We start from the raw sequence: 23,959 nt of genomic DNA, 5'->3' as shown, positions 1-23,959 counted from the left end.
GTCTTGAAGGTAGAAGGTGAAATCCTGGCTCCATTGTATTCACTTGCCAAATCTGAACTGACTTCAACAGAGTCAGGATTTCCCCATAAACATTTAGCTACAGTAAGCTGGGGAACGTCTAAATGGCAGAGTAGAAAACCAGGTTATGGAGACTTTGTGCGCCCAAGCCAAGCACCACAGTAACCGATGACATGAGAATATTGCCTTGGCTGAGTTCGTAACGATCAGTTTTCCAACTCAAAAGATTCACGTTATTACTGAAGTTTCTGCAGGTAATCCTCTTAACAGAGGAAACAAGCATAACAGAAATGAAGTGCTTCTTTCATCTTTACAGACAGTCTCTTGAGAACAACTGTCACTGCCACATCTGGCAATTCTGGAGCTACATCAATTTTATTTTCCTTTGTAACCTATTATAAACCCAATTTTCTCTATTATTAGCGCTATCCTGACCATTCTGCTTCATGCTGCTCTAAAGATACTCTTCAAGTGAGAGGGACTGAGTCAGTGTGAACTGAGAGGGGGAAAAAAAAAGCAAAACCCCAAAATTCTTCATCAGAATGAACACAAGCAGCTAGAAATAAGAAAACTCACGTAAACAACAAGTGAATCCGTGCAGAACAATGCAGTGATTGAGAGAATTCAATCAGCACCGCTTCTACCACCAAATTTAGGGCCATCATTCCCACAGTACTTCTGAAGTGTATTTTCATGCAAGACAGAAAAATTATTATTTCTTTCCTAATCCTTGCTTGAGTTCCTAAACCAGCTCTCCATGTGTGCTAATTGGCATGGATGCATGAAAATTCAGTAAGTAATGCAATTTTCCTGGGTTTTGTTTTCCTAACTGCTTGAATTCTAAAAAATCTTCTACTTTTTTCTCCATTATCAGATACAATGCTGTAGCATGGATATAGCATCACTGCCTGGGATCCAGATCTTAAAGCTACCTGTGAGCAGGGCTAACAGCCAAAACTCAGTATCTATCAGCTCAGTGAAAGGCTGTGTTACAATAACTTGGCATGGTGTGTATGAAAAAAAAAGGAAAAGAAATCACTATTTTCTTTTCTGTCAAATTAACTATTTTACTAGAGTGTTACCTTATTATCTTATTTACTAACGTTTTTTGGCTTTACTGTAAGACCAGTTTTACTGTAGCATTATTTACATTGCTTCTTTTGTATCCCTTATCAATTTGATTGATTTAATTGATCTTATACAATTACTTAAGTACTGGAATAAATGCAAGATTACACAGGAACACAGCACATAAACTAAGAAAGAGACAGAAATCTCAAAACTATATTTAGCATACTCACTTGAATAAAGGAGTCCCACAAACAACACATTTGTATATTCCTTGTGCTTTATGATGTGTGTACTCCCCCTCAAAGGCACTGGGAAAACAACAACACTACATTTTAAAAATAAATAAAGGAACGTTGGGGTTTTTTAATTACTAAATTAGTTAAGACTTTAGAAAAAATGTTACAGAAAACCCCCACGATTTTAAAAGTTGGCAGTTGTTTTTTATTAAAGGCAGCAAATAAAGCAGGCACAGGAAAAAGGGAATGTCCTCATTAGCGTGCCTCAGGTGTTACGTATCATGCAGGAGGAAGCGAATTGTCCCACGGTTCAAAGGACAGAGCAACAACAGAAAGGGAAAAAATGGGATCTTCCCCTGTTCGGCAAGCGAAACATTGCGTGTTTGTAAACACGGACTGTGTGACATGTGGCTCAGCCTGACGTGCTTCTCGAGGTCTGTCTGCGGAAGCAGTGCCCGCGGTGCCACCGCTGCTGGGGCAGAGGTGCGAAGCCCGCGGGTGCCGGCCGATGGGGAGCCGGGCAGCCACCGAGCTGCGGCGGGCTGCCGGGGCGGCAGAGGCATTGTAGCTGAAAATGAAATAATTGGTCCACGATTTCAAGCTGTGTGCGCCTTATATTTTTAGTTGAAAAGCAATATTACAGCTTTAAGGGAATATTTTTCTAAGTTAACAATCTAAAAGGCTAGGAGGTCATTCATCTAATACGAATCAGCTGCGCTAGCCCAACAAAAAGCCTATGTGCTCAGCAGCTTGTTTTTATTATCCTTTCACCCTTTTTATGAGGTCCAATTTTTTTTTATAAACAGGATTTTTAAGAATGACATAATCTCCGATTGTTTGTGTGCACTAAATCACGTTGTTGGTCCCGTACACAAGAGCGAGGAGGGCCGGGGGGGAGGCAGGCCTCCCGGCAGAGGCCGATGTCCCCCTGCCCGCAGGGGCTGCGGGAGGACGAGGGGGGCTGGGGGGGAGAGGGGGGCCGTCCCCACCGCCCCCTCTCCCCCTGCAGATCCAGCCACCGGTACGCGCCGTCAGGAGTGCTGCCGATTAACCAGGACCCCACGTGCGGCGGAGAGCCCTTTCAGGTCATGAATGAAAACAAGCAGTTACATCATTAGTACATTTGGAACAGAGGTAAAGCCAGGGCCTCATGCCAAGCTCAATGGTATAAATTAGACAACAAAAAATGGCTGGGCCTTGGCAAGTTACCTTCACACTGGAATCAGCTGAGAGAGAGACTTTATTCACTAAAAACAGTCTTGGAAGCGAGTCCTTTTTTTTTTTTTTTTTTTTTTTTTCCTCCAGGACTCGGGGCTGGCTTCCAGCGACTAAAGCCATGTGAGGGCAGTTATTGAAAATTTTTGACATTCCAACCACAAATGAGCCAATAAATACCTTCTCCACATGTGCTTCAAAAAGAAATTGGAGAGGGGTGGAAAAGAACTAAATTATGCTACCTTCTTTCTGCAGCCAAAATGTCTATACTTACAATGGCCACCTTCAAACCTCCAGCCTCCTGGCATAGGGCCATTTCCCTTGTGGTTCTGCTTACTGCGATGTCTTCCAAAAAAAGTGTACCTAAACCGCTATTACTTCCACACATTTTGTAGTAAACTAAAAGCAGACTCTAAACATGAGCCTAGTGACTTTATAAGACATGCAGTGGTCATTAAAAGAAAAAGTCACACAAGACCCCTGGCCTTGGCCCCGGTGCTGCAGATGCTTGTCTTTGCAGTGGTGTTAATTTGTAGGGGTTAGTAAACAAGTGCAGAAATCCTGGGGAAAAAAAAAAACCAAACCCAAAACAATCTGGTGGGAAAGGTGAGGAAGTCCCGGCAAGAGTAGGGGGAGAAAAGAAAGATGCCTGTGTTTGGAGGATCGTGTTTCCTTCATCCTGCCTTACCTTTCGGTCCCCTTCTCCTGAGTGACATGGTACTGCAAGGGTGTCAGCCGCTTCCTCAGCTCCTCCTGGGAAAAGACCACCTTACAGTCCTTTTTATCCCTACATGACCCTGCAAAGGGAGAGGATATGGGAGAAGGAGCCTTTTTAGCTTAAATCCTGAATAATTGCTTTGGCAGACAGCCACAGCATAGCTTCTGCATTCACTTGTCAATGACCAGACTGGTCCCTAATGCACGAAGAATGGCTCAGCTGAACTGCAGCTGATTATTTCTTCAAATCCAAGTTTAAAAAAGAGTTTTGCTTGAGAGCCAGGTGATTCCATTGGAGCAGTGACAATGTGCTACAGCCAAAGCCCTTCTGTGTGTTATACACTAAACTGTTGCACACACAATCATTCACAAGAAACTAACATTTTTCCAACTGTTGCAAAAAAACCCAATAAAACCTGCAAAAAAACCAACTACAGCTGAAATGTTCTTTACAGGACATCTATATTGGAGACTTACGGTAATGGGCATATGATGTTCAGCCACAACATCCAACAATTTCATTACCCTTTAAAGTAGCTGAAAAGCAGTTCTGTATCTTTAGCATTCTGATACAACTTCTAGTTGCATCCTTGTCCTTCTACTTTCTAACATTAACCACTGTATTTTTTAACTGCTGAATCACTAGAATAGGAGCCCTGAGGAACAAGTAACTTCTTTAAGCACAAAGCTGTACAAGGTTCAGCAATAAACTTGTCATAAAAATTAGGGTTGCTGTTGAAATTACCCTCCTTTTAAAATCTCGTCCTATGCTTTGTTTAGTTCACACAGAAAATCCAAGGAGCTACATAAGGATTACTGTAAAAAAACATGTGTACAGTGCAAAAATTCACATCAGGAAAGAAAAAATAACAATAAGGTTGCTTTTGAGAACAAAAACTCCCAAAGTAGTAACAGAAATTGCCAAATACTCAAATAACTTTGATAATCACTTGCAAAACTTAGCTGACAAAATATGGCAGGGAAAAACACTCCAATTATGACAGTAATTCAAATATGGTACAATTAGAAATAAACAGTCCCAACAAAAATATTTTTTGCTAGTAATGTATATACACTCATAAAAAGACCAATTGTGTTCCCAAAGTAGAGGGAACAGAACTACCCATCTGCATGTCATTTAGTACAGGAGAGGCAATGGCAGGTTTAAATTACATGGTATTGGATTGCAATTTCCTAACATTGGATGCTTTTCTGCTTTTTTACCTTGAGTCATTACTAAGGAGTGTTCATAAAAAGTAGTTTAAAGCACAGATGCTTGCAAATCATTTAAGAAAAGATGTTTCTTTCTTCCTCCCCCTCTTCTTTTCTCTTTTAATGTGTGGGGGTGGGTGAATAGGGGAGAGAGAAAAAGCACAATGCTGTTGGTCACTACCTACTAACCCTAGGAATTATTTTCAGGAAGAAAAAAGTAAAATTGAAAACATCTGATTGAAGTAAATAGTGCAAACATAAAAAGCTTTACTAGTGAAAGAAAGGTATTGAAAAGCGACTTTATTTCATAGATTAGAAATTACTTTTGATCTAAACATTCTTAAAAACAGATTGTTTTCCACTCCGAGCCATCTCATTAGCTGTGCTGCAGAGCCTTTGTTTTAATGGCAGGCTTTGAAAGAGCACTGCTGTATGCCTTTGTTAGCTTCAATCTTATTTCGGAGAAGGATAAAGATTTCATTCCAGGTCTCTTTGTTTGTCTTTCAAGAACCACTAAAGCAGTATTCACACAAATTTTGCAGGAATGTGCCCTGTGCCATAGCTTACAAATTATTTGGTTTTGGTGCACTCAAAGGTCACCTTCCAAATTAGCAAAATTTTCCTACATCCTGGCTTTTCAACCTTAAATGTAAATATTGTTTCCTAACTGTAAGTGAGGTTTGTTCTTTATAACATTTGGTTGCTTATTTAAAGATGTCAAACTATGGAGGGTTTTATTCTCCAAATGTGCAGTGCTCTAGAATTAATAAGTCTTTCAAAGTACAGCTAACAGGGAAAGGAAGAATATGCATTATATAAGTAGCTAGTCTTACGTTATGTTATGCAGCTCAAAAAGAAACTGAGAGACAGCCTTTGATCTATAATTTCAAGGCTAAGAAGTAGTCTAGAGAGAAGCAAATAATCTTACAAACCAACACATCTTCACTTTTAAAAATATCCATCTGTTTTTTTAAAAAATTCTATTCACTCTTTAGATGTTGCAAAAAAGCACATTAAACGTAACTTCACTTTGCAAAAAGTCAAAGAAGATACCAAATGTTTTAAAGAATGGTCAGTATATTCCCTCTTTAATCTTCTTGAATAATTTTTCATCTATTTTAGAAATTAGTGTTCTTCAATCAATGGGCTCAAAATATGCACAAGAAAATTTCTATATTCCACTTGATCCATGACACAGATCAGAAGTAAGAAGTGTGTTATAAAAGATTTTTTCCCCATTGTTTTTAATAATTAACTGCATGTTCTACAATACAGACAAGTATTTATGTCTACAGGGGAATCGTGCCAAACTCCACTGGGGTAAACTGCAACCTACCCCAACAAAGGTCTCTCCGGGTTTGTAATTTAATGGGGTGTACATCAGCAAAAAGCTATAGTTGCGCTACAAATCATGAAGGAAATATGTTGGTCCACCCTCACAATTCAAGAACAGCCCTATTCAAATAATTGCAGTCATTATTTAACTGCTAGCAAAAAAAATAAAAAATAAAAAAAGAAAAGAAAAAAAGAAAAAGGCAGCTCAGTAAATTGATTGCACTATTTCTTTATTGCCAAAGAGCGAAGGAGGTAAAGCAAGACTCACCCTTGAATGCAGAGGATGTAAGGATACATTTTTTGAAATAGCACTGGCCTACAAGCCTCAATAAAATGCAATGAATCCTGAAAATTACTGGATGAGATTCTAGGAATACTGTCCTTTGGTTAGGAAAAAAATTACATGCAAGAGGGACAAAAGTGCTCAACTTGGGAGTAGAAGACTGTCTGCTTCCATTTTTTCAACTGTTCCTTTATGGCATATATGTCTGCTACATTCAAGCCAACCATCTGTATCTTGAGGGGGGACAATATAAAGCTACACAAATTTATGCCAAATATGACAGAAACTGCCATGAGTAATGCAGCTGTTACTATACTCATTATTCAAGCGGAGAATAAAGGTGCAGGCTGACCACCTTCCTTGGTCTGGTTCCCCAAAGAAGGAACAAGGTATGGGCTGTGGAAAGGGTTCCCAGAGAGGCAACAAACTTCAGCAACTCAGGCATAAAGGCAGGCTCACAGTTCATTTGCAAATCATACAGTTCAAGGCAGATGGGAAAAAAGGTCATCAGTTTTACAAATAGGATGACATCAGTGTGATTACATTAAAGGTGAGACTAAATTAAATACACGGTGAGAATAACAGAGTCTGGACTCATTGGATCTACATTAGGACTCTGGATTGGATCTTACTTGTGCTGTGGAGGTGATGCTCTCAGCAATGGCATTTAGAAGAGTCCAGGACAGCTATGTTCCTAACTCCAGTTAGATCCCACTGTTCAGAGAGGTGAATGCCAGCCTACAAGGGCAGGCAAAATTCCCTTTACATTCCACTGCAGGATTGGAGGCCAGATTAAATCTCTCTAATCAGCACACTTCAGTGCCTTCGTTTGGGTCGGTGCTCATTAGAAGAGCGGTGCACAGGCAACTGTTCCACAAATAGGCATCCGCGTTTCCACTTGAGGCCACCTGTCTTCAGCCTTTTGCCAACAGTTACAGCAGTGCTAAAAGCTGGAGCAGGATGGAAGGCTTTGCGAAGAAAAGGCCAGGCTCACAAATCTTAATGCATAAACATAAAATAAAAGCTGAGGAGGGTGAAACAAACACCAGCTGAAACTCTTTTGGAGCCTTCACAGCATTCCTGTGCTTAGGAATGGCTTTTCTGAAAAGCAACGCAATGCACACTGACATTTACTGTTCACCTGCAGACTACAGGCTGTTCAGCTCTGGAGTCCTCCTCTGTACGAATGAAGTGAACAGAAAGTATTTTCTGGGTGTTGACCTGATAATGAAGACATTAAGCATCTCACCTCACATAAAAATTCCAGTTTCAAACTGACCTTTTCAAATCTGTGATTCCTAACAGAGGCGCGTGCCATTTCCTTCCATATGAGTAATCACAAGAAAACTAGCAACAAGTTACCTCCCTACAGATCGACACAAGTTAGCAGACCATTACTCCTCACCCCTGGGTCCTTCCCCTGCTCCAGCATGCTGGAGGGTGGCAATTAGTGTCTGACATGCCCCAAAATACGGTGGCATTTTGCCTGACGCTTTTCCTTCTTCAGATAGTCTTTTGAACCATTCTAATGATTTTCTCTTACCTTTTTTTGCTTCCCATCACTGAAATTAACTCAACATTTCAACTGTGTGGAAGACAGAGCATACATTTTCCCCCTTCTATGTATGCTTATGTTCCACTAGCATTAATGGACATTACAGTCACGCATTGAGCACACACCATTAAGACTTCCTGAATTAAATACAGCAAGATCAAATGTTCCAGCAGAGCACAGCCATATTATACATTGGGCTTCTAGTTCTCAGTACCACTTCTTTAATATACCCAAGCAGTTTTTTAGGGGCCTTCCAGCACATTTTACTATTTGTATTCCACCCCAGCCCCAATCCTGCAATCCTGTGACCTGTGTGGGCAGACCCTTGGGAATACGTGGAGCTCCAACAACTACATAAGGGTCTACGAATGTACATCAGATTACAGGATCTAGCTCTAAGTATATGTCTCTCTGCTTCCCAAAACCTGTCCCCTCAGAAATGGGTCATACCTTAGTCATCAATGGTAACTTATCTCAAACTGACATTAAGAGGAATCCTGCAAGGTTAAAAAATATTTGCATACATTTCTTTAAATAAATATCCTTTTGTATGCTATTGCTGACAGCATTATTAAAAGCAAAATCTCTCATTTTTATTATTTCAAATTTAATTTACACAGTTTATGCGTCTTGTTTACAGTTTTGCCTCTCCCTCTGCTTAGGAAAAGGCAAGCACACAACTCTCTCTTTCACTTCTGTTTAGTCTGGTCTCTGCAGCCCTTAGTCCGCAACCCTGGGAGAACGCCACAGTGTCCTCTCACTGCAAACAAGCCAGGAACTGTCCATCTAGTCTAAAAAAGAACAACTCTCAAAAATTCAAATTGATGCAAACAGTTCTATTAGCTCGTAACTTGAAAAAGACTGTTTTACAAAACCTGTATTTGACGTGATAGATTTTTTTTCAATCCCATCACAAGCCATTTTAAATTACCTAAGCATGCTGCTGACTAGGATAGATGGTGAAAAGAACTCTGAAATGTTGGGGGGTCAAGTTTAAATAAAATCCAAACTTCATCACTAAAAAAACACTGTAAATATTTTACACATTCAAAAACAGATCTGTGTTTCTTCTCTGAGGGATGTCTCCTTTGCTTTCTTGCTGTAGGTAGCTAACTCCCACCCACTGTTGAAATACCATTCGCAGTTTCATGCAAGCCTTGGGAGTAATGGAGTGAAGACCATTTCCACTATATTTTGCATTAAAAATCCAAAAGTCAGGTATGAGGACAACAGTTAGAATTTTGGGCCAAATACTGTCTTAAAAGAACAATGCCTCAAAATAAACTGAGTTTAAAAAAAAATATTTACTTAACACTCAGGAGTGTCACATGGCCACAAGCAAAGGGCAAGCCCCTTCGCAAATTTGTAAGTTTCCCATGCAATCAAGGAACAGAGCCGTCAGGTTTATTTTTTCCATCTGGTCATTAGCATGGCTCATGTTTTATATAAATGTATGTATTCTAAGTCACTGTCAGAGATCTCCCGTGTAAGACAGCAAATTTCTCAAGCGTTAAAAAAATATCCCCCGAACTCCCAACTAACGCATCTCCTCTATGCACTCATTTTCTTTTCAAAGAAAGTAGTACTGGAACCCCAGTGGTCCTGGGACAGGGAGCATCTACGGGAACAGAAGCTGCCTTGTTGCTTCTGCAGGTCTGCAAGCGTCTTTGCAGCAGGTTACATGGCCAAGGTAGCCACACAAGCCAAAGAGACATTCCCTGGAAAAGAAATCTGAACCTGCCTCCCCTCCTCGTGAATGTAAAAAACACTTAACAAAAGACTGAAGTGTTTTGCATAGTGGGGAAGGGGGAAAGAAAAGCAGCTCCGTTTGTCCTCTCCAGGGATGTCTACTTTACTTCCTTATCTCATGTTAATAAATAAATGTCACTACCAACCACAATCTCGGTCTCACAGCCTTTCCAAATTATAACCACTGAGGACTCCACCATGACCCTGTGCTGGCTGGTGGAGGTGAAGACAGCTTCCCCTGGGGCTTTGAGCTATCATCTTCACCAGTACTACAGCGATGGCAGCATGTGGCTGCTCAGCAGAGGTTGGTGAATAGAAGCACCTTTAATTAAGTGGAGCAAAAGCTCATTATGTTATAAACTGCCACTTTTATTACCCTTTCTGCTGAGATGGCCAAAGACAGAGTGCACGGGGCAGCTGACCTATTTGCCTTACTCTCAGATGCAAACCAGGCAAGACAAGATCAAGATCTATTGGTACAGTGGTGGAGGGGGGAACATTTATGATGATGGATTTCTCTTCCTCTCTCCCCTAACTGATACAGGGACTTTTGTTTTGCTTATATGATCCTAGCACCTTTCACAGGCACTACATTTGTATAAATTAAAAACAAGAAAGGCAGAGACACTGAGCACTCTGTATCTGGTCAGTAGATTTCTGTCAGAATCAATAAAAGAGTGCACAACATACGGAAAGGCATTTTATTAACAGCAGAATTAAGCTGAATTTAATGAGTGCTTTATGCTACCTTTTGCATTTTAAATACTTCAGTAAGCCGTCAAAATAAGTTTATTCACACTGCTTTAATAAAGATTTAACCCTGCAGCAGAAACAATTAAAAAGTCAGTATTTGCCAGCAGTTACCGCAGTGGTATGTAGCCTACTGTGGCATTCAGGCTGTTGCTAAATCCTCCTGCTGCTTCCTCCACAACAGTGATGTGTGGCCTGCGAAATGAGCACTGCGTTTCAAGAATCAAGGTGCCGCAATCTATACTTAGGATGGGGGTAGAGGAAAGGAGCAGGGTGGGAGGAGGTCTTTCTTCTCCAGTTCCCCACAACAGCCCCGATCTGGCCCCCTGCAAAACTTGGTCTGTCTCCAGCTGCTCAGGAACCCTTTTAGCAAAGACACAAGCAGGCACAGACTGCTCCGTGGCCTTTCATCCCACATCTCCAAGCACTGAGGGGCATACCCAGCATGAGGACAGGAACAGCTGGAACATGCTGTGCTCCAGCCGTGGCCACCATGGAATACACTGTAGCCCCCCTCCCCTCTCAACCTGCTTCAGGACTTATGGCAGAGAAATGGCCAAAGAGGTTAGTAACTGCCAACTTCTTTCCCTAGCGGGCCTTCTGGACTTCCCTGCGCTTCTGTGAAAGTCAGCCATGCTTTATGGGTCAGGAAGATAGGGTCAAGCCCTATAAAAGGGCTTTAAAGAGGACTCGATCAAGCCCCTCCCCACTCTGCCCTCCTTGAGACTCCTTGACCTGGGCCAGAGCATTGAGCAGGAGCCTGCAGTGCACAAAGCTGCCAGCACCAGCCCTGGCCTGCCAGCAGCTACCATTCCACAGGAACCTCTCCTCCAGCTGGAGCAGGGGGCACCTTCACACCTGAGGCATGCACCCCTTCCCAACAGAGCTTCTTTCGAAGGAAATCATGAAATGAGACACACGTTTAGCTTGTAACTAAGAACAAAAATTTTCTGCTTCTTAGCTATCTCTGGAACACAATTCCTGGAATTTCCCCCCAGCTCATGATCTGTGCTGTAGCAACCTGTGGTTAACCTAACAGCTATGTTATGGTCATGTTTGTGTTTCTGGTGCCCAGTCCACACTCTAGACTCACTCAATGTACCATCAAATTCCAGGCTTATACACCACCTAAGTGACCCCCTGGATCATCTCCTCCATCACTTCCCAACATACTCTTACTGACTTTAGGGTACACATTCCCACCTTGCACCTTTTCTTGCTTGCCCTCCCTCAGCTTAGCAATACATACGATCTCCTTCCCTTTTGTGGGCCATCATTTCTCCTTTACATCACATTCTTCTCTGCAACCTTCATCATGTATTCCTCAAAGGACAAAGCCTAGGGTTGCTTTGAAGGGAAAACAGTGAAGGCAGACCTTAAAGGACTTCTCAGACTTCCTGTTATAAACAGTCAGTCCAAACCCCAAAAAAGTAGCTTTTCACAGAAGACTTTAAAACACAGAAACACTGTCAGTGCTGAACCTTCATCTTTTCCATGCACAACTAAGCAAAAAATGCAGTAAGCCTGAGCTGCGGAGGGCACAGGAAATTTATGAGCTCCCAGAATTAAAACATTCCCGCAAGAAGGATAGAAATGGCTTGTGGTGGGTCCTTTATGGGAGCAGGAAGGGAATGCAAATAACCTTAAGAGATCCATCAGGGAACACATTAAGGAACTGGCTCTGTGCATAGTCTGGGAGCACAAGAAACATCTCATCATCCCTGTGCTACTCAGTGCCAGATCACTGAGGAGCCTCCACCCAGATGAGGCAGAGACAAGCGCCTTCTGTCAAATGAGCAGAGAGAGAGTGCAAAATTCCACCAGAATGAGGAGCTAAGAAGGGGGAAAAAACAGGGTACAAACCCTAGGGTGCAAACAAAAAGGATATATTAACAAAGAGTTTCTTGTCTTCTTTATGATCCCAAGTTTTGTAAGCATCAGAGACAACAAGAGTATTATTCCCGATAAGATATATACAAATAAATTTCATTCTAAACTGTATTAAATAGAACATTCTAGACTAAATAGTAGTGTACAAAAGAAACATTTGTAAATACAGAATAACATTGAATATACTCCCGTTAAGACAGATATATACAAAGGTAATTTTTAAAACCCATTTTGAAGCCATTCCAAAAATATGATAATGTTATGCTCTACTATGATAATACAGCATTCTACTACATGACTAGGAGGCAGACATACACACAGACATTTATATAATAATGACACCTGAACAGCTTCACATGCTATTTGCTGTTGTGCTCACACAGTGCTTGTTTTCAAGACTCTTTTCAAGCATTTATCGAATTCCTTGTAACTGTTGGGAGGTAGTAAACTAGGTAATTTGTAAGACTGTATTTTAAATTTAAAAATTTATTTTTGTTCCAAATTGGTATTTGGATTTTTAAAAACTTTTAAAGTTTTTTAAAAAAATTTAGGTTCATAGAAATTAGTTTTAATTTTTGCCCCTCAGCCAGCTCTGAGGAAGAAATACATCCAGCTGAGACCTTGTATGACATATTTAAACCCACAGCAAATTTTTATGTTCAAGATATAAACCCCAGAAAAAAGGGACTTATAAGGCAAATTACCGGCATTTAACCATAGCCATACTGGTGGTTTTTGCTACACAACATATCAGTCTTACTTTTATTTTCCTTCAGACCATGTGAACAGGTATCTGTAACAGTACGTCTTTGGTGATACACATTACAGGAAGCTATAGGAAAGTTATAACATACATTATGGAAATTGTATTTCTGAACACAGAAACATACAATATGAAACATTTAGACATACTCAAGTCACACAAAATTTGACAGCAACTACCATACTTTGAACACATGAGACTAAGTTCTTTTCTAGACTTCTCATTGTTAAAGCCAGATCTCACGAACACTACGCACACAGATAATTTCACTGACACGAGCAGTCTGAGAGTTAAGGGGGGCAAATGCATATGAATAACTCATGTATGTAACTGTTTGTGAGATCTGCTCCTAAAAGCAATCCTTTATGTTAACAGATTACTACTAAAAATCCAATTTTGAGACCCAGTAATTTTCTGTTCACTAACTTTCCTTTCAAATACATGAAAAGACATTATACTGAAACTTGGAATTAACATGGATTTAATAAAACAAATTTTGAGAAACTATACTACAGTTATAGATATTTACTTAATGAAGACTTACACCATATGCCCAGCACCATCTTAATACAGATGTATTGTAGTTTAATCCTAGAAAAGTATGTTTTCCTACTAGTAGTTATTTTGGTAATTAAACACTTTGCAACAATTTAATATTACCTAGGACTTTATTATTTCATACAGGGAAAAAAAACCCCTAAGTCTACCCCTGTAATTTCTTCATCATTACTTTTACTCTAATTTTATAAGCACCATAATTTTCTTTGATCTACAGGAGAGGAAAAGCCAGATCATCTCATGCAAAAAATGTGATGTAAGCAGCACAACATTCAAAGTGTTAAAGAAATACAGGATTTTCTTAAGAAATGAGAACCCGTAATAATTAAAAGACACAGCAAAGCAAAATCAGCTATTTTTTTACTTTACAGCTTGGTGGTCTGCTACAGAAAACATATGTACATGGAATCTGTGTAATCGTTACTTGTATCAGTTACTTGTTGGTATGCACCGAAGCAGCTGAAGTAGTTTTTACATTAAAAGTTTGGGGGGGTTTTGTTGTGGTTTTGGTTTGGTTTTTTTAAAAAGATTTAATTTCTCTGAACTAAATCCTGGCAGGTGCTGTGTACATCCTACATTTCCAAAGAAATTTAGAGCATTCAACTCCAATAAAGTGGGTTCAACAAGCAACACTTCTACATCACGTCAGAGACACAACGGAGCTGTTACCATTACTGGTAATGAAGAAACCTTGAATCAATGTGAAGGTAGTTTGCATACGAGCACATGTTGATGTGATTCCTTCCAATGCTTATGCTTTTCTTAAAATACTTGTAAATGTTCATAAGGTCTCAGGATGTATTTTGTGTATGAATGACTCCTAAATGGGAAGCTTTTCATATAGCGCTAGGCGTGCAAAACAGCATATGGTTAGTGCCATCTACTGGGAGTGCCTGCTCATACTCCGACTTCACCATGTCGGCTATAAAAAAATGTTCTGGGCAAACCATGCCTAGGTTTGCACATATTGAAACGCTTAGTCCTAACTTCAGACAAAAAATTATTTTAAAAATACAATTTGGGAGAATAGATCTGCACTCCAGGTACTAATATACAAATAGAAAAAGAGCAAGTAAAAACACTTTTCTAGCACAACTGATCCAGTGTAACTCAAACGTGCTTATAAAAAGTGTTTCAAAGAAGGTTGCCTCTATTCTAAGATACTTCCTAACATTACTTCGTTCATTTAACTTTTTTTAGGGAAAAAAAATCACTTATTTCTGATCTACAACTTTATATTAAATATAAAGTAAATATTGCATTCTATTACTTTGTTCTTTACAGGAAGTACTATTCCAAGCACAGAAATTGAAAAGATACTTTCATTCAAGTCCTTGTCCTGCAAATATTTAACTGCACAGAGTGTAAAACTGAAAGCCCAATTTACAGCTCTGCCAGCACTTTGTTCCCTTATGCTGAGCGGGTAGGGGTTCCAGAAGGTTAGAAAGTCTCCTTCTGTATGGAGTTTGCCACTGAATTAGGAGACCAAACTGCACAGCATTCCAGACTCGGTGGGCACACAACATAGTGGTATGGTTGCAGAGCTCCAGTTCACACAGAGTGGGTGATGGGAAAGGTCCTAACTCAAAGTGTTATGTTATAAAAACAAAAACATGAAAACTCGGGGTGTTTTCCGTATATTGAAAAGTTAAAGTCACAGTGCATTTGGGGCATTTAAACAGATGCTGGCTCTAGACCTCGTTCCCATGTATAATTTGATACATGCTATATACTATTTACTTGCAACCCTATCAATACACCACACACAAAAAACCAAACCAAAGGCAAAGCAAGACTATGTTAATTTATAAGCATCTGGGAAATTTAGATTATGGTTAAAATATGTGAGATATGTGATTGTATATTATTCCACTGTTAGCAAATGAGTTTGGTTTTATTATATATAAATACCTACATATCTCTCCCTATATATATCTATAAAGTAGCCAGCCAGTGGAACTTAATCTGTTAATGTTTGCATAGTTATGGATCAAAGGGACAGAAATAAACAGTAGTGTTGCGAGCTTTTTATTCCAAAATGTGAGTACTGGATTATGCCAGGAAAACAATCTGACAAAATAGCTAATGAAATGTTTTGCAACAGGTACGTAACAGCAAAACCTCCCACGGACTGACTGCGTTTACAGCTGACCAACTGTGAGATCTTCTCAGAGCAGGAACAAAATGGCCAGAAGACTGAGTGCCCCCACTTTAAGGTACACACCAGCCATACGAGCGCACGTCAAAAAGTGCATAATGAGGGCTAAGGAAATTTGCTTGCCCTGTATTTTTAGGATTTTAAATCTGGCTTAGCAGCAAATACAACAGGAAACCAAGGTCAGGCTGACACAATGTGCGCTATTCTCTCTCTTCCTCAATATGCGTTTGCAGCTCCTATCTAAGTTAATGGGAGTTTTGTGCACATGTGCGGGGAAACAGAACACAAATGCTGTAAAAACTGGACTCACATTTAGTTCAAATAAAGTGTAATCAGCTTTAGAAAAATCCATCAGCTTGAAAACTGATGTCTCATCACTAAAAAAAAAATCCTTAAAACTTCACCTCCATATGCTTGTTAAGTCCAGCTCTGGGAAAAAGTGCTCGTAACCTTTTGTGCCTATATGAACCAGTTGTGAGTGTAGTACAAACACCCAAGCTGGTTCTTTTCTGATGCTTCAAATAGTGATTAGCTAGGATTGTATCTTTTTTCTTTGGGTGTCAAGAAAATTCCCAGTAACATTCAAAATCAGCTCAGTGCAGCTTTTATTTTCTCCCACCTAACTATGTACACTGATATTATTGTGCAGACATTAAAGATACTGTTGCTGTTTAAGTGAAACACAAAATACTGAGGTTCAAGGTTTTCATGATACCACCACTTCAGCAACATGGGGTCTTACGGCACCCTTCACAGACCTAATAGTTGAACCTGGACGTTACATGAAAAGTGCAGCTGCATCTGGGCATTACATAGCATGTTTCCATTTATTTATTTAGACAAGTGTCATATAACTAAAGAATATGCTGTCAGAGGAATTAAAGAATTAAGTTTTAAATTCTGCACACTTTTTGTACATAATTTTCAGTGCAACATATTTGATTTATAATAAAAATGTAAAAAGGGACATATGGAGTGTAACTATAGTATACTGCTTAAGATTTCTGAAAATATTTTTAAGTCCAGTGATTTAATAGCAATCAATATGCTAAATTCTTTTATGCATCTTTTTAAAAAATTGTAAATTCAATGTAATAAATAATATTCAGTTTAATTCCACTACTTTTGTCAAGAACAAGGAAAGTAACGTAAAATTTAAGAGAGAATAGTTGGACAAGTCAGACAGCATTTCCAAGCATCCTAAAATCTCAGCCGTGAAAACCCTCACTCAACCCAGTGACTTTCACAAAAAAAAAAAAAAAAGCAAACAAACTTCTGGTTCAAAGGTAAATTTAAACAAACCAGAGCAGCCCACAGCACATCGTTTCCTGCAGCAGAGACACCCATTCCTAAAAGGGCCTTCATTACGCATGACACAACAAGCAGCACCCATTCAACCTGAGGGAAGCCCACAGGCTCGCAGGGCCACTGGCTGGCTCTTTGTCACCAAATGCAGCAGGTTGAATGCAGACATCACTGTGATATCCTCACCAACAAAACCAGAGGCAAAGAACAGGGGCAAGAGCTGAGTAGGGAAGAAAAAGAAAAAAAAAAAAAAAAGAAAAAAAAATGAGAACAAATTAAAACATCAAAAATGTTAAGATACATTCACAGAAAAAACAATGCTTACAATTTTATGAGACCACCACATGGGAGCACAATTCTAAATGCACTTAGTACATTTAGCGCATTTCCGATACCCTCCCCCATAACATTTTGGTATCTATTACGTAATATTCAGTGAAATAACTTTCTATGCTACCAAGTGAGTGGGAAGGGGCATTCTTACAGGGGGCATTCCCAACAGCTGCTTTAGATGCCCAACTGAGAGCAACTCGGGGTACAACCTAAGTGGTCACTAGCGCAGAGATACTAAGGGAGAAACCTCAGGGCCTCACCTAGATAGCAGGAATCCTGCTTTGAACACCCAGGAATGTCAGGCAGCTCAAACGTGCAGGCCTTTTCTGTTTATGTTATTTAAAACAAAATCACACGCCATAACATTTCTGAATGGTGAATGCTGGAAACCAGTCATTGCTAAAAATTGCTTGTTTGGGGAACGTGACATTTCATTGCAATAAACTTGCCAGATATCTTAAAACCATGACTTTTTTCTTTTTTTTTTTTTTTTTATTTTTTAAAGACAGGAAATAATTCGCATTGTAAACTGTCCATGAGATATATTTAAACAATTTTCCGGCCAGTTTAAATATAGCAAACAGAGAGATGGCAGCCGCGAGATTTTCTTTTAGAAGGATGCAACGCATGAATACTAACTGCTTCATTCACCCTGCGGCGGGAAAGAGGCGACGCAGCTGCGTTAAAGCCCGGTCACTCATAGCCGCAGCGCGCATCAGAAGATTATGTGACATCGGGGACGAGAGCCAGCCCCCACCGAAGTCCCAGCGGTTCTGCTGAAAGCAGGATCGGGCCGCAGCAGGCTGCTGAGCTGCAGTGCCCGGCTCCCCTCTCCTCCCAGGTGCCCGTGTGGCAGCAGCGGCGCTGCGGGGTGCGGGTCCCGCCGTGGCCCAGGGCAGGGGCTCCCCCCGGGCCGCCCCACCGCCGGGGGGAAGCTGACCACGGCCTCTGCCCGCACAGCCAGCCCCAGCCCCCAGCCCCCAGCCCCAGCCGCACGTATGGCCAGACCAGCGCATGTGACGGGAACGCGCCCGGTTAACGTGCCTGAACTCTGCCCTATCCCAACCGAAGCCGCTACGACCCCCAAGCGCCTCTGTGCGGCGCGACGGCGGCAACGGGGCGCGGGCGCCGCACGGCGGGCAGCCCGGGAGGGCCGCTGCACAGGCACACACATGTCCTTGTCACGAGTGGCTGCAGAGCTGCTTAGAAAAGAAAAAAGGACAAAAGGACAAACCGCCTCGCGAGCAGACTGACGGCTAATAAAAGACCAGAGGGCTGCACGCGGCCCCGCCACACGCTCGCACCGGCGCTGCCCGCGCCCCTCTCCGCGCGGCGCCAGCAGCGGCCCCGGACGCCCCGCCCCCTGCCCGCGCAGAGCGGCGCCGCCTGGCGGCCCCGGCCCAGCACCGCTCGGCCCCCGCCGCGGCCCCGCCGTTAGGCGGCGGCTGCCCCCGGCCGCCATTACACCGGGGCCACGGGCCGCTCGCGGGGCTTCGTGAGCGCCTGGCTCCGGCGAAACGCTCAGCAGCGTGGCTTTCGGGAGCGGGCGTTTCAGAGCCGCAGCACCGAGGGCCATTCCGCAGGCCCGCACGCCGAGGGAGGGGGAGCGGGCACACCGACCCTAGGCGGCCAGGTCTGTGCCGCCCCCGGCCATACGACCCCCCGGCGCAGTCAGGAAGCCCCCGGCGGCGGCAGGGGCAGGCACCCGCCAGCACGGCACAGAGGTGGCGCGACACGCCCCGCCACCTTCCCCTGGCGGCTCCGGCGGCCCAGCTGCCGCCCCCTCCCCGGTGCCGGGCTGACCTCCCTGCTCTCCTCCCTCCGCACCTCGGCTCCCTCAAGTGCAAACAGTTTAAAGGAAATTACCTGAAATTCCCGAGGATTATAAAATAGATCCTGACCTCTTGAAAATTCCGAGTATTTCAGCGTTCACCGAAATGTTCTTATTTAGTCTCAAGGATTCATAAAGGCTCGGAGGATATATAAGTCCTAAAAGCCCAATAAAATATAACTGAGCGTTCATGAAAGTACTTTATTGCAGTTAACATACTTTATTCTTTTATTGCTGACATTTTGATCGCTATTTTCATTTGCTCGGTACGTTGCAGCAATGCCCGGTAGTTTGGCGCAGGAGGGGCCCTCGGGTGCCAAGCCCCGCACGCACGCACGCAAGCGAAGCCCCGCTGCGGGAGCCCACCGGCCCGGGCGAGCACCGCGCCTGAGGAACCCACACAGAGAGCAAAGCCAAACGCAACGCAATTAGCGCACTTGGTGTGGAAGGGCTTCACCCCTGCCCGCCCGTTCCAGAGAGCAGGCTGGGGATGAATGACGGTAACATTGCTGTGACGGGTTAAGCTCTCTCCTCAGCTCCTCCTGCAGCGGGTGCAAGCTCGGCCACAGCCTGCAACCGTTTCGGGAACTGGGTTTGTGTCTCAGATTTCTCGAACGGTGACAGCCAGAGCAAAACAAGAAACATGGGAAGAAAACACCATCCTGGAAATACCACTGCGGGTGGTTCAAATTCCCGTACCGTGCACACCCAGACCTTTCCAGGTTAAGCAAAGACCCCATGCTGGTGCTGGAGGCGCTGGCCTCAGCCTGGAGGAAACCTAGCTGGGCTGGCACAGCGGCCCACCTCACCAGTGCTGGGGCCAAGCAGCCTGGGGGATGGCACCATGCTAATGCAACTGTCCTGTGCTTGAGCCATGGCGAGTACTGCAGCGTTGCACCCCCACCACGCAGACCTGTCACCCCCCCACCACCACCTTTATTACAGCACTGCAACAGGCCACTTTTATGGCGGGATAGATGCTCCACGAAGACATCTGAGCAAAACTCACAATCCAGAGGAGGGGATGATGGTTTTTTATGTGACATCTTGTTTTTGTTGTTTGGTGGGCCACAGTTTTTTTGAAAGGTGCTGCTTGCTGCACAGCCTGCAAAACCCAGGATACCGCTGCAACCTCTTGGAGCCCTTTCACTACACTAAACTCTTTAACCTGGCACAACATGGGCCAGTGTGGATCTTTCATCTGTCTGGCTCTTGTAAGATGGACACTATGCTGAGAGATAGCTTGTAAATCTTATAAATATAGAGCATACAAATACAGCAGTAACTGTCATTCATTAGGTGGGCTTCGGGAGCCTTTTGCTAGGACAATACACATTTTAACTCCAGGATAAGCCTTCCTTTTAGGATGCTGATAACCTAATGTTGGCATATGATGAAGTACTGCCAGCTTTCAAGAGCTTCTATATTGCCAATTGCAAATGTTCAGAAATCACAAGAAATGTGATTCATTAAAAGTAATGTAGGGGGTCTATCAAATTTGTCCTTCAGAAATTAAGAACTCTGTATGTACTCAGGTTATGTTTTCTCAACCTCTGGCTGCAAGTAGAGAAGTTTCTTTGGAAGAGGGACAACTTGAGAGATTAAATTCTGGTATCATCACATGTTGCTTTTAGAAGTTGTAAGGGAAACACCAAGAATCTCAGGAGCTGATAACATTACTGGTTTAAGTTTTTCCATAGTCAGTGTTTTTCCTGACAACTCAGGTCTAGAACTCCTAAAATTACACAAGAATCCCAGCTCTCACAAGAAAAATGTGAAGTTTTAGCCCTCTACAAGTAAGTAAAAACACCCCACACATTCTTAAAGGAACCATCTTTTTTTTCTTGCCCCAATAATGAGACCTTAGTAGTGTGAGGCTTCAACTTTTTTTTTTTTAATTTCCCTCCCCCCACCCCCAAGTCTCTGACCCCATTTGAAGGGCAGGAAACAATTAGAGATAGATACACAGTAGCCAGAGCGCCATGCTCTTGTCAGGAATTTCTGTGTCACTGGAAAAAGCAAAGAGCAAAAATACTGCCACACTGGAGAAACCCAAACAACCAGAAGTTAGAAGACAGTAAAGACCTGTGAGATTGCTATACTCAAGTGTTACATTAACAGTTTAATTTTAATCAATATTTGTTTGTTAAGTTTCTCCAGTCCAGCAGTAAGTTCAAACAGTTGTTTTGCAAAAGTTTTATGTATTTATTTATTCTGACATAGATCAAATTATAACCAAATGTTTCACTGATAAAGCTTAGTGGAATATTTAATATATACTTTTTTTTTCTCCCAGCTTAGCATTTGGATTTTTTTTATTTATTTGGCTTTTGCTCACCTAAAGCTGCTGCCAGTCAGACTCAGCAGACAGAACAGAGCAACCACCGGGCACTGCAGGAACAAGAAGTGCAGCCTAGAGAGAACCACGTGAGCAAATATTTCAGTATATCATGGATCTCTGTGTCTAAACAGTTATTTACTCTCTAGTCATTTTCCCTTAACACATCCTCTGCTAATTCCAAAGCCCTCGGTCTCTCCTGCTCCCCACGTTGCACTTGGTATTTTTTAGGGACTTTGCTGTTTGTGGTAAATGTCTTAGGTTTGTCTTGGTGTGTGCTAAGGTGGGGATAAAGGCAATGTTTAATAGCTTATAAGGAGATGTTTAAATAGGGTCTGATCCAATAACCATCACCAAGCTGCCAGCTGGGGCAGGAGACTAGAACACAGGAAAACATTTCAGCAGGGGGATGAGGACTGCCAGTTATTTATCAAAGAAAGGAGAAGGGAAGCATTCCAGTTCCCCCTTCCAATCCAAGAAGACCTCTGATCCTGAAACTTGCACCCACTGCAGCGCACGAAGTATTCTCATAACCTTTCTGTCCCGGCCTCCCAACAGCCTGCTAGAACCATGGGGAGGCAGCCTTCAGCCCTCAAAAAAAGCATACATCCTGTGAATACGTATTTATGCTTTATAATTATATTTTTAGACAGCTGCATGCTTCAATGCATCGTACTGTATTTGAAGCACTCAGCACAAAATTGTAAAGGTAATTAACAAAACCTTTGGAAATTCACCTTTAAAGAGAGATTTTATGCTCTGGATTTTCATGTGCTTGTACATCCACTGATAATGCAAACCAGGTGCCTTCACAAGTTTGTGATTTGCTATTAAAATACCTCGCAAAAGCTCACTGTCTGATAAGAGTAAAGTATTCTCATCATTAACAGCTAACAACATGCAGCAAAACATCACCAAGATAATTATAAATATAAGCTTCTCAAACACTTATTGAAGAGGCATAGAACATTCTGAAAGAAACTAATCGTGTCAGCCTTACAGGTCTACAAAAGTACTGTAGTATTTCACTTGCATGCTTGTCTGCATATTCTTTTTCCTCCCCTCATACAATACTAGCTTCTCAGTTACAGCCACAGAAATCAGAAGTATTAGACCTGAATTCCCACTTCACTTTTAACACTCTCAGTTAAAGCAAGTTCTCCTTAGCTGTTTGTGCTGGAATGTGCAAATGTAGACCGAATGGCAACCCAGTCTACCTTTAGGAAGTTTACATTGTGCCCTGATAAAAGAGGTAATTACTGCCATACCTTGTAATATTTGAGTGGAAACTCAGGAAACCTCAAGCTTTGAACTTGAAGTTAGTAGCACCATCAGAAAGGAGCCTGAACAGTGAAGTTCAAAATCTTTTTGCTTTCTTGAATTTTACATATTATCTTATGCTGGACTTTGTTTTTAAACCTTTCCTGTAGCAACTGAGTGTATTTATCATAGAAACTCAAACCTAAGATACACACCCTTCTGCAACACTGAACACACAGTCTAACACGTAACAGATTTTCAAATATTAATTTGGCTAACATACATTTTAGGATACTGTCAGATCCTGCTACAGATGTTTTAATGGCCCTTACAGGAGAGGAAACAGAAAAGTGTTTAAATGAGGAGTATTTTCAATGTTTCATAACACAAACTGTCATGGTTGTCCTTGCACCTGCAGGGCAAGCAGGGCTGGAGGTGGGTGCATGCCTGCCTGGACACACCAAGCACAGCATGCACTGCAGCTGATACAGCTCGAGAGGTGCTGGAGGCCCGCCCCGGTCCCACGGCTTCCTCATGGTGCCCACAGGCCAGACCTCTTTCTTCTCCTGTGAAATGGGGTAATACGGGCCAGCCTATTAATGTTACTGATGTATTTTTTTCATATTCTAGCTGGGAAGCTTAAATAGCAGTATCTTCTATATTCAGCATATTAACAGGTGGAATAGAGGAGAAAGAAGAAAAACCTAAAGGTTGAGATCAGACAAAAAAATACAAGAAGTCAGGAAAAGAAGATGAGGAAGGATCACACAGCATGGAAGCATTGCTCTCCCTGTAGTGGGAATGCATATTCTCACCTGCTCACCCTGAGTCCCACTCTGTGATACGCAGTGACAAGCAAAGCCTCAGGAACTAACCACCCTCCATATTCCATCCTGAGGCTGTGTACAAGTTTCCCGCTGAGGTGAATCAGGAGATCTTTTAGGAGTGCAGTCTGAGCTTTATTACCCACACTTTGCTCCTCCATCCAAGACAGATGAGATTCCCACAGTAGATTTCAGATTATCATGCAGGCTAAAGTGATCATCTTTCCAACAAAATAACCATTAACATATTGGGAAATAAATCAATCCTGAAACCTTTGCACACAATTCAAGATAATTTCATTGATTTCAACTGTTGAGAAAAAAATATGCCAAGTAAGGAGGTAGGGCTCCATATGTCTGTGAGCTTGCACTTATATTAGAATGGTTATCCAGAACAGAAACAAAGATTTATACTTATAAAAGAAAAACACAACAACTGAGCAGAGAACAAAGAGCTATATTTCATTTTCATTTAATCACTGAATTGAGCTATCATCCTCTCTAGCATCAGCTGCCAAAGATGGGAAGCTCACAACCCCTTACAGGAACACCCCTTTC

The 23,959-nt window shown here is 42.1% G+C and overlaps 1 protein-coding gene across 5 annotated transcripts in view; it reads right to left on the bottom strand.

The window, feature by feature from the left end:
* MSRB3 (methionine sulfoxide reductase B3) overlaps positions 1 to 23,959 on the bottom strand; it is a 117,229-nt gene that overhangs the window by 80,627 nt on the left and 12,643 nt on the right. For 3 of the 5 annotated variants that reach the window (XR_008732446.1, XM_055711876.1, XM_055711875.1), the window contains exons 2-4: positions 16,909 to 17,035; positions 3,229 to 3,337; positions 1,320 to 1,397 (exon numbers count right to left, since the gene is read on the bottom strand). Coding sequence is in view for 4 of the 5 variants with exons in the window: in XM_055711876.1 (XP_055567851.1) it covers positions 1,320 to 1,397; positions 3,229 to 3,337; positions 16,909 to 17,035 (314 nt within the window). In the remaining variant the exon portion in view is untranslated. Of the gene's footprint in view, positions 1 to 1,319; positions 1,398 to 3,228; positions 3,338 to 16,908; positions 17,036 to 19,014; positions 19,138 to 23,959 lie in introns of all 5 variants that reach the window. The other 2 variants (XM_055711878.1, XM_055711877.1) reach the window with 2 other exon arrangements.

The sequence above is a fragment of the Falco cherrug genome, chromosome 5 (assembly GCF_023634085.1).
Source record: "Falco cherrug isolate bFalChe1 chromosome 5, bFalChe1.pri, whole genome shotgun sequence".
In the NCBI taxonomy this organism is placed as follows: domain Eukaryota; kingdom Metazoa; phylum Chordata; class Aves; order Falconiformes; family Falconidae; genus Falco; species Falco cherrug.
This window is presented reverse-complemented; position numbering and strand designations above follow the sequence as displayed.